Source organism: Vitis vinifera, chromosome 9, assembly GCF_030704535.1.
Source record: "Vitis vinifera cultivar Pinot Noir 40024 chromosome 9, ASM3070453v1".
Lineage (NCBI taxonomy): Eukaryota > Viridiplantae > Streptophyta > Magnoliopsida > Vitales > Vitaceae > Vitis > Vitis vinifera.
In genome coordinates this window covers 5,488,169-5,499,246 of record NC_081813.1, presented here as the reverse complement: position 1 = coordinate 5,499,246, position 11,078 = coordinate 5,488,169, and the positions used below count along the sequence as shown (strand labels likewise).

The 11,078-nt window shown below is 34.3% G+C and overlaps 1 protein-coding gene across 1 annotated transcript; it reads right to left on the bottom strand.

The window, feature by feature from the left end:
- Nucleotides 1-720: 720 nt before the first annotated feature.
- LOC100242968 (uncharacterized) lies at nt 721-8,021 on the bottom strand. Its single transcript, XM_002285223.4, has 7 exons — nt 7,303-8,021; nt 5,643-5,950; nt 4,534-5,271; nt 3,696-3,824; nt 2,869-3,072; nt 1,905-2,105; nt 721-1,222 (listed from the first exon to the last, which is right to left on the bottom strand). The coding sequence occupies exons 1-7, from the start codon at nt 7,565-7,567 to the stop codon at nt 1,073-1,075; spliced, it is 1,995 nt and encodes a 664-aa protein (XP_002285259.1). The 5' UTR covers nt 7,568-8,021; the 3' UTR covers nt 721-1,072.
- Nucleotides 8,022-11,078: the final 3,057 nt, after the last annotated feature.

Sequence of the window (11,078 nt, the reverse complement as noted above, 5' to 3'; positions counted from 1 at the left end):
GTTGGCTATCTTCTTATATACGATAACTGACATCATTGCAGGATGCCAATTCCAAGAAATGGGAATTTCTCGTGCCGCTATAAACGGAAATGGGTCAAGATATGATCTTTTTACTTTTTGGACCATTCTCATTTTCTCACTCATTGCAGAAGATTTTCTCGTACGATTCCCGAGAAAAATATTTTCTTTTTCAAGTGTCTACAAATATGTAGCAAAAAAGCCTACACATCCGTCTTGAACTAAGAATTTTTTTTTAATACAAAAATATCCTTTCATTGAATTTCTAAAATGCCTTTGGTTTGGCATTAAAGGGTGTCTAACGCGAATGGCGGAGCTAAAAAAATAAGTTGAGGAATAAAAAAATTAATTTATTTTTAAAATATTATTTTCAGAGAATAACTACCAAACAATTTAAAAACAGTTTTCTGTTTTTGAAAATAGAAAACTGTTTTTGGGTGTGATTGGTGATCCTTGGATGTCTCTCTCATTTTCCTTTTACTTATTCTTTTCAATGAAGAAGAGAATTTTAAGGAATAACAAAGAACAAGCGTTTGGGCCTTTTGCATTTTTTTCTTGTTTTGAACGATTCAAGCCTTTTAGAGTCAGGCCCAAACTTGGTGCGCACTTAAAGTGGGCCTCAGCCCAAGTTTTACGGAACATCAAAGGATTGAAGTTGTTCATATTGAACTTGGGAAGGATGGATAATTCAAGAGACTTGTATGAAGCAAACCATGCTCAAATGTAAATGCATTGACAATCAGAAAAATGTACAAATATATGTTATTTCCACTCCTTAAGTGGTAAATAACATCTACTGTCCAAACAAGCCCTGATAAAAATTAAACCTTAACCAAAAAAAAAAGAAAAAATTACAGGTGAGAGAGAAGCTCTGAAACCCTGGAGAATTAGGGTCAGGGTGAGGCTCCGGACTAACACATCAAAAATACCCTAAAGAAGAGATGGCATTAATCTCTCTCTCTAGGAGCAATTGGGAAGAAAATAAAGAGGGAAAAGAAAGGGAGAAAAAGAAAAAACCAGAGGGAAAAGAGCCCTTCCACAAGAGATTAAAACTCTATTCATAAGTTAAAAAGGAAGTATGCTGTTGGTCTGACAAGTCTGGTTTGAGTAAGAGTCTGCTTATGAAGGGTGATATAGCAGCAAGTAATGCCTTGGGGCATTCCTCATGTGGAAGGTGGCCGCATCCAGATATCGCAACCAGTCTCTGCAAGGACAATAAATCATACAAGGATTAGATAAATTAATCAAGAAATTGTTTGTATGTTTACCCTATCTTTGGTTCTTGAAAAAACAGAGAGAAAATGTAAGAAAAAGAAAATGGAGAGTAAATATAAAGATTAAATAATTTGAAAAATACTTAATTTCTAACTAATTTTATTATATTCGATTTTTGTTCTCAAGAAGGAAACACCTGGAAACACCAGTTTCTTCATCTTCACTATTTTGCTAAACAAATTTTCACCGCTAAGAGTGCCTTTGACAGTGATTTCAAGAAGTGTTTTTAGCATTTCTAACACTTGAAAAATAAAAAATTTCAAGTATTAAAAGGGCTAAAAATGCACACCCCATCTTCAGTTAACTAAATGATCTCAAGGAGATTAATATATCCTTGGATTGATGTCTTATAAAACCATCCAACTGACATGGCAGTGGCAGTTGGTTATTACTGTATGAACAAACGGAATGGTGGGGACGTTATCTTGAAGCAAAATGGACACTGTTTTGCCAGGTTGCTTGGAAAGATTTGAGTTGGGAGAACTCAGTTCAAAGACCTAACTTTACTCTTACAGCAAGGTCAGACCCAGTGGATCATTGAGTTTGATTTGGTTCCAAGACTCCAAACATATTACAAGTAACATCACCAAGCTCAGCAGAGAAATACTTACAGAATTTACAAGTTTTGAAGCCATAGCTTGAGCAGATTTTATAGAGACAAGAGCATCTTCAGCGCCCACAATAACCAAAACCGGCAGGTCTTCAACTGCTTGCAGCAATGATGTTGCATTTTGTGGTGAAAGAACTGTCTCATATGACAATTTACCTATCTCATGTAGTGCTTCATCCCAACCTTCCACACATAGTGGGGCCTGATCGCATACCACAGAGCAGTTAAGCAAATGAATGGTAAAAAAATGGAATTTACATTTTAAAAAATTAAAAAAGCTAAGTATCACAGCTGTGCACTGCATTAAACTCATAAGCTTGGGAAATATGCTGAAACTAATGTGCAGATGACCAAGAATAGGTTGAGTGATGCCAAGGAGGACTTCACTATAGTTCAACAAAAAAAGTTGACCATGTTTATTCAACATTTATAGAAAATTTATAGGTGGACATTGCAAATTAAAGGGAATATTGGGCCAACTTTCCCTAATACAAGGGAAAGGTAAGCAGGCAAATGGAAGGAAAAGTTGACACCAACGCAACTTTCCTCCATGCTCCCTGAAAAAACTCAAAAGACCAAAAACCTTATGAAATTTGAGATTTGGTGAAAGAAGGCATAACTATCAGCATCACTTTTCAGAGCGAGCGATGACTAGATATATGAGTGGGTTAAGGCACTATGAAAACTGATGCTGATAGTGATGTCCTATTGTTTTGGAATTTTAATCTAGAAAGAGCCAGGATTCTGAAGAATGACATTTTTTTGCACTGTCATATGACTAGTTGGTTCTTCAAATAATTAATATGCATGAATGACATAATTTGATGGCATGATAATTAGCAACTCAACTCCACAAAGAATTTATGTGGTATAAGTTGGAAAAATAATAAATGTTATACTTTTGCAAAGTTGCAACCAGTAATATGCTAGAACTTTGCTTTGATTTTTAGGAAGAGAAAACATACCTTATAGAGGCTTAAAACATCTGTTGTTAGCTTGGTAGCATCATACCATGCACGTCGATTCACCACCTGAGTAATTTCTGTCCGCAGTAGAGGACGAACCAAGTGCTTCTTTCCAAGAGAAGTGCGCATCAGTATCCTTGCAAAGGCAGGAACTAATTCTCTTGTCAAGCTTACACTTAGCAATACCACCCCCTTAATTGTAACCTGGATGATTTATCAAAGATGTACAAATGAGAAGTGAGGAGAACCTTGGAGACCTCCATTTGTATAGAATGTTAGAAGTTAAAAATAAATAAATAATAAAGGAAAAATAATTACAGCTTTGTAGCTGCATTTTGAACCAAAACTCCATTTAGTAATGGTTTTGTACAAATTCTAAAAATTTACTTCAACAATGAAATTCCATGAAGTCATGATTTTGTTAGAGATGTTCAAGGACCTTTGATTTGTTACAAGCTCTTCAATCCTACTTTGAACCAAAATGAAAAATAAAAATAAAAAAAGACATCAATTTGTTTTCTCCTATGTTAACCAGAGTTCAAGATACCATAAGATCTAATCAAGTAATGGGAGTGAGTTTATTACCAAACAGAGAATTAAATCAAGCATCATTAGAAGACAGTCAAACTACCAGGAACCCACAATGCTAGTGTAAAACTGAAACTAATGCATTTCCCACATCATATTTGACACAATATGGCTATTTAGGCAAATAATTTGGACTTGAAGTGTACATTTGAAAAAAGAAAGCCAAAATGCTTAGCTGCGAACACTTTTTATCTACTAAAAGGGGTCTTCTTGGAGTATAAAATGAAGTGGTTACTCACGTTGACTGAATTCATAGACTCTTGGACTCTTTGTGCAGCTTTCAAGGCAAGCAGGCCTCCATCATCATGACCAATGAGTATGACAGAAGAAAATCCCATCTCCGAACAGAAAGAAAGAAGCAGGTCTACCTGAAAATATTGAAAGGAACAAAAATCAAAACATTGGAGCATAAAGGATATGAAAGAATATCACAGAAGGATAATAAAGTGGAGACCATATAAATTATTGTATTAAAAAACAGATGCTTCACAGTCTTTAACCTCAGTGAATTCAGGTTCCACTTTTAAACTCACTGAAACTTTAAGACCTTTCAACTGTTTTGATTCACAAATGTTGATTGAGAGAAATAATTGACAATCCTTCCCAGGTTAATGATCTTGGAACAGGATTGCATGAAGGAAGTTGTAAGTCCAATACCAACAGTCTCATTATGATTAACTTGACCATTAACCATGACCACATGCAATTTTTCTTCTGATGAGATGCCTCTCCCAATATTTAATGCATACAGACAACTTTGTTGGGTTCCCTAGAGGATTTTATTAACCTATATTACTTTTCAGGAAGCACTGAAAATATAATGGCAGTTATGTAGGGTAGGGTGACAGGCACATCTGACAAGAAAAAGAGGCTATACACTTCAGCTGTATATCTATGTGTGTGTTCTTTTATCTTTATGATTTCCCTTTTCTTTCTTTGGGTTTATCCAGAAGTAAAGGCAACACTTCAACTGGATTCTCCAAGTAGAAACACCACCAGAGATTTAACTTTGTTTTATATTCCGCCTACAACTAAATACAACAACCAAATAACACTCATCCAAGAGTAAAAAATTACCTGAGTCTCAAGCTTGTAAGGATTAGGCAATTGTTTTTCCTCCCAATCCTTTCGGCATGGCCTAGAAGTTAACCCCCAACCAGGCCGATCAAAAGCAACAACAGTGCAACCAACCTGCCGAGCCAGCACCCCCATCACATGCCTCCATGAGAAAACTCCTCCTCCAAAACCATGGACCAAAACAATACCAAACTTCCCAGTTCCTTCCAGACCTCGATCTAAAGTTACAGAGTTTATGTCACTCCGTTCATTCTCATCAACAGCATCATCTAGTCTCAGAACAGGAATTTCTTCAGATAAAAGAACATGTGGAGATGCAGAACCATCCAGCAGTGGAGTATATAGGGAAGAGCTTGGAAACTGATTACTGTAACTTCTATGAAGATGATACTGGGTTTTAGATAAAACACTTGATGGCAGCCTTTCAAGTTTTAGCTTTCCAAGGGTCATTTGACTTGAACTGCAGCCAGAGTTGGGTTCAAGAAAGGTGGCGGAGGATAAGGACCGAGGAGGTGAACCAGACATGCCGAGCTTATAATGGAGTGTAAGCCCCTGGCAGGCAATGAATAAGCTGTCAATGTCAGCAAGCAATCTGACTGGAAGTTCCCCATCATCACGAGCTGTCCCTAGAGGCTTCCGCCTCATTTCACTGTCACTTTTGGGGGTTTTCCCTGCAGAAGGAGTTGGAGATCGTGGGACCTTCTGGTAGGCAGAGAAAACATTTTTGCATGAAAGTACCTGGTTATGTGATAAAGAGTAGTGAGAAGAAATTACAGACTTACATATTTGAGGTTCTATATGTTGCAAAAGCTATTGAAAAATCTAAAAATAATTAAGAAATTGAATTTGAAAAATTAATGCCATGGAAGCAGACCCATTCACCAATTTAAAGGTCTTTCCTTCTTTTGACAGCTAAAATCGAAGAAAGAGACATACTCATGCAATGGGCAAGAGCATGTTACGTGTAGAAAAAACAAACATTTACATATCCATCAACAATTTCTGTTTCCTTTCATTAAATGCCTGTGAAAACAGGTAGATTCCACTCTTGCATGATGCAAATGCTAGTGAAATCAGAAAAATTAATAACAAAAGTGTTGCAAACTTACTGCTTCAGGGTCAACTCGGTGAAACAGGAGCTTCCTCCGTGCTCTGCAGCTTGTTCTATAGGCAACCACAATATGGCCAAGAGCAAAGACCACTGAGGATAGAAACAAAACAGGCATTCCCCATGACTTCTTCAAATGAAGCTTCTGCTTGGCAAGGGAAGATGAAGCTTCAGCCTCCATCTCAGAATTCATGGTGAAAACACAAGCCTTGACTGAAAGAAGTAGAATTGAAGAAATAGAACACAATGTCACAGTTCCAAGATATGGTCCGTGAGAGAGTGCAGGGCCATCGCACATTGAATAAACACCTGTGATCATGAAACGAATCAATGAGCAGAAAATTAAAATGCTTACTCTTTCTTTTTATGGACCTATTAAGTGAAGATCCATCAATTCTTCACTGTTAGAAGTTGAATTGCTCAAGGAATTGAAGAAAGCGATTTTGAACTTATACCTTTTCTCTGGTTTAATTCATAAGACTATGAAATCTCAACTTAAATAAAGACTTAATTCAGTCAAATTTTTTTTCTTGTTGAGCACCAAATTGGATATTATAAGCACACTAATATGCATTTATTTTTTCCTCAGGAGACGAATGAAGCAGTTATCAGTATGTCAAACAAAGGGTAAAGCTGGACAGTTATAAAAAAAGAGTTGTCAGGTAAAACCTTTTAGAAAAAGTTCATTTATGATTGATCTTATGCAAAATATAGCACTGCCCAGATATGATAGACGAAAATTAGGAAAACCCTCCTTTGGTAGCTGAGAAACTAAAACTAACGACATTTGAATCCGATGCCACATGTGGTTTTGGGCAATTTTTTTTTTTATAAATAAATAAATTAATAAAACTAGACATTATAGAAAATTATCCTCATGTTTCGTAGGCTAAAAAATAGAGGAATAAAAAAAACCCACAGCAAAGGCCAAATAATTATATTATTCTCTGGTTTTTTATCCCGAATTTTCACAGCAACCAAGCAGAGCACAAATGTTTTCTGTTTTAGAAAACTAAAATGAAAAGCAATCTTATCAGCACTTAGTTCTTCATTAAAAAGTAAAACAACATATAAATCTGTGTTTGTCTGAAAAAACTTTAAGAAGATAAACAATTAAAATTTTGAATCTTAAAATTTTTTTATTACCTATAACCTGAAAAAAAAATGTAAAACAAAACAAAACAAAGGCCTCCGCCTGGCTGAGCCGAATCCATCCATTTGGCATTGTTTCCATTTTCGGAAGCTAGAACAATAATTACAAACTTTAAAGAAAAAAATAAAATTTAAATGTAGGATTCAAATGTCAATTTTCTTCATTTTCCTACATTTTTTCAGAAACCAAACAGACCGAAAGGAAAGATTGTATAAATGTAGTTTTGATTATTCGGGGAAAAAAAAAACTTAAAAGAACAGTTTCAAAAGGCAACCAAAAATTGTTGGAAAAAGACTGGGAGAAGAAAAGAGCAAAGGAAAGCCAAATCAAAAATAAAATTAGAAGGCACAATTTTAGTTTGAATTCCTCGAAAACAACCAAAAATTAAAATTAGAAAAATTACCAACTCTGGCTTTAAAAAAATTAAAAGTAAAAAATAAAATAAAATAAACATACGAAAAAGGAAAAAAACAGAGGCATCAGAGGAAATGAAAATCACGGAACGTACATGTAATTATGAGAGATCTGGTGATGGAAACGAGAGGAATATCAATCAAGGAGCTCTTGAAAGCGTATCGATTCAGGTGTTCTTTGAAGCCATAGCACCTGACGCACGTGAAGCTAGAAATCAATAAGCATGGCACCACCACGTCTCCCAGAGCCACCAGGAGCGGCAGAGACATCACCAGAAGCGAAGTCACCATCACCACCATCACAAACACCATCCGAACGCACCTCCGAAGCTTCTCGAGGCTTCCTTTGTAAGCCGCCATGGCCAAAACGCCTTCAAATCTCGCCCAAATTGATCAGACGTCTAAGCTCGTCGCCGCTTTTTTGCGCAATCTATGTCGGACTCCGGTGAGATCGAGATCGAGACCGGATTGGCGAAACCCTACCCCTTATTGGCCCGGTGGACGAAACAGCTTCGTTTCTCTCCCTCTTCCTCTCCCTGGCCATTCCCCGGCGTGCCAATGGCGAAAGCGTAATTACCATACCTGAATGAGGGCATTCTGAGAACACGCCATGGCTAGGGTTTCGGAGGTCCCAGAGCTCCAATCGGAGATTCTCTCCAGCTGCAATTCAAGTTGTTTTTGAAAGCAGAGGCTCTAGAGTTTTTCTCCCTTCCCTTTCTCTCTCCCTCTCTCTCTCCCCTATTTTTTTTTTTATACAAATAAAATAAAATAAATATTATTTATTTACTTGATCGTTAATAGCTGAGAAAAATCCTGATTAATTAGAACATTTAATCTGACATGGTCGCACCACACTCTATTCCTACCTGGTGCATACCTGGCAGCTTTTCATAATGACGAAATTGACCCTACCAATAGTTTAGAATTATTTGGGTATCCCTACGAATTTGTGGGGCTTTGGTTGGACCAAATTGTCATAACGTTGGGTTTTCATCATTCCCTCAGGTTTTTGAATTTGCCTAATTTGAATTTCGATACGTTGTTTGAAACGACGTCGTTTAAGTTGAATACCCATGATTTCCGATTGGGATGAGTACCAAAATTTGAAAATTAAGTACTTTCCTTCACCTACCCTTCAATACTTGAATTTTTGGGTCAAGGTAATTAATCATTTGCAAATAAAAATAGTAATAATTTGATGAAAATTAAAAAAATAAATAAATAATTTTTTTGCCCTTTTGCTGATTGTAAGTAATGATCAAATGAGGTAAAAATAGCTTCATTACATTAGAATATTGTCTTTAAAAGATGTGACATCTTACCCACTATTTTAAATCATTTAAAGCCATTTGTACATCATTTTTAAATTTGGATACTTAATTGCGAAGTTTCTTTTTTTTTAAATTTAAAATTTAAAATTTAAAAATTATTTTTTCGGTCCCAACTTTTAAAAAGTTTAATAAGAGCTTTTGATTAATTTTATTTGAACAATTATTTACTTTTAAAAAATAGAAAATATTACCTCTTTTAAAAGATTGATTTTATTTTACATAAGAAAATTTTTCATTTTAAAAATAAAAATTTTAATTTTGAGAAATTTTAACTAAAAACAAGATCATATAAGCACGAGAGTATATGAAAAAACGAAGAAAAAAATATATTTATATTTACATGCAGTAATATAAAAATGATTATAGGAGAAGACCTTTTAAAATAATTTAAGTTTTATGTCTTTATATGTTAAAAATAGTATTTAAAATGGTAAAAAATTGTAACTATATCATTAAAATATAGTATCTGACAAATATCATCAAAATATTAATTATTTTTAAATAAGTGTTTAAAATTTGTATTTTATAAATTTGAATTTTTATTTTATAATTTTGGAAACATGCTTATGCCGGATTGGGTAAAGGAGAAAACTAAACCCATAATTTTTTTTTATAGCTTTAATGAAAGATTTCTAAATTTTAATTCTTATATTTAAATAAATAAATAAGAGGATCGAGGAACAAAAAAACTAACTCCAAGTGTAATTAAAGGAAAATAAAGGGCGGCGAGGAAATGAATAACAACAGAGGAAACGGCGCCCGAGAACGTGACCGTTATAGGGGAAGGAGATCGCGGTCGGGACCAGAAATCCAAAACCACCGACCGGTCACGTCTGGCCAGTGACCACCACCGCCGCAGCACCCGAGGTACCAGGCGTGCGGTCCCACCTTTATCGCAGTGGTTGCCACGTGGCTGAACAGTACAGCCTGTCCCCTACCCTGCAAAAGAAATCATAAACTTAATTAATAATAGATAATAAATAATAAAATAATAATAAGATACTGGTGTTTCTGCGTCGTGGTGGTGCTGGCTGTAACGGTCAGATTTTTCTTTTTAAAAGATTCTGTTCGATTCCTGCAGCTTTTCGTTTCCCTAATTTCGGCTTCGCCTCCCGATATTTCGGTCTAAATATACCAACCGATGCAGCTTTAAATAAAGCCTTTTTATTTTTTATTTTTAACTAAAAATAAATTATATACAAACATATAAAGTAAATTATAAGCATAAACATATCCTTAATTTGAATTTTATTGGATAACGTTAATATAATGTTGGCGTTACTTTTTGATATTCAAATATTTGGGCTTGTCTTATATGTATCTCATCCCAATGTTGTTTTAAATTTGTGGGCAAAAAGGAAAAAGTGGTGAAGCTCGCATGCAAGTTTTTGGGTCACCTTATCACAATTAAAGTAATCCCTATCTACTAACCTTTGATTCCATACAATAAATAAATAAATAAATAAATATATAAAATTTAATTTTGAGTATTTTAATGTTTTTGTATTTGGCTTGTACTTAATTTAATAATTCATTTTTTAGTCTATTGGAATTCCCATTTTTGAAACTTTCACATGCTTTTGAGATTACATCAATCTCTTTTTTCTTTTTCTTTTTTCACTTGTTTTTAGTTTATTTTCAAATGTTACTAGAAATTTGAGATTACCTTTGAATATCTTTAACAAAAAATATTGAAATTTGGGACTAAATTTTGTTGCTAATTATTGATAAAATTAATTTGCAGGTGTAATTAAATAATATCCATCAAATTTTGAATGAGGTTTTGACCATTTCATCTGAAAACTTATTAGTGCCCGATAAAAACAGATTTATGTCTTTTATGGATTCAACTTTCTTATCATTTGGGTGACCCATCACAGATTAAAGAATGGTATAAATGAAATTTTAACCATCTCATACAAAAACCAATTAGTATCTACCAGTACATTGAGATTTATTATGTTTCCACATGTCACTCATTTATTAGCTTAGTTTGCAATTGTACACAATTGAAATTATTCTTCAAGATTTGGGTGAGTCATGTTAATGCTAACACAACCACCATGAGCTGCCTTCAATTCGGGTGGTTTGTGTGGATACTCTACATGAACATTTATGCTCTTAAAATAAATATCATTTTATCATATCCATTTCAGTATCTGCTACAAATAGATTAAATCTTTTATGACATTTGATCACTTTTGTTTAGGTGATTCATCATAAACTTAAAGAACAACGTGAATCGAGTTTTAATCATTTCATCTAAAAATTTGTTAGCATTTAGTGATGATATCGTTTTGATGACCCATCTTTGAATTCAACAACAATAATATTACAACCCAAAAATATATATACACACAAATATAATGCTACATCTCCAAATTTATTTTTTAAAATACATACCTATTCTTTATTTATATAATATTATATTGAAGAACCCATGGCAGAAAAATATCATTTTTCATAAAAACCCCGTATTAAAGGGGCGAAATTTGTAAGTTAGGCATGCAAATAAGAAAATTAGGAGGACCAAAGAGAAT

Excerpts from the sequence above, each read along its gene's own strand:
- LOC100242968 (XM_002285223.4), bottom strand. The coding sequence starts at position 7,567 with ATGGCGGCTTACAAAGGAAGCCTCGAGAAGCTTCGGAGGTGCGTTCGG. Across the intron at positions 3,825-4,533 it reads CTTACAAGCTTGAGACTCAG|GTAGACCTGCTTCTTTCTTT; the intron begins GTAATTTTTTAC and ends CAATATTTTCAG. Across the intron at positions 3,073-3,695 it reads AGTCTATGAATTCAGTCAAC|GTTACAATTAAGGGGGTGGT; the intron begins GTGAGTAACCAC and ends TAAATCATCCAG.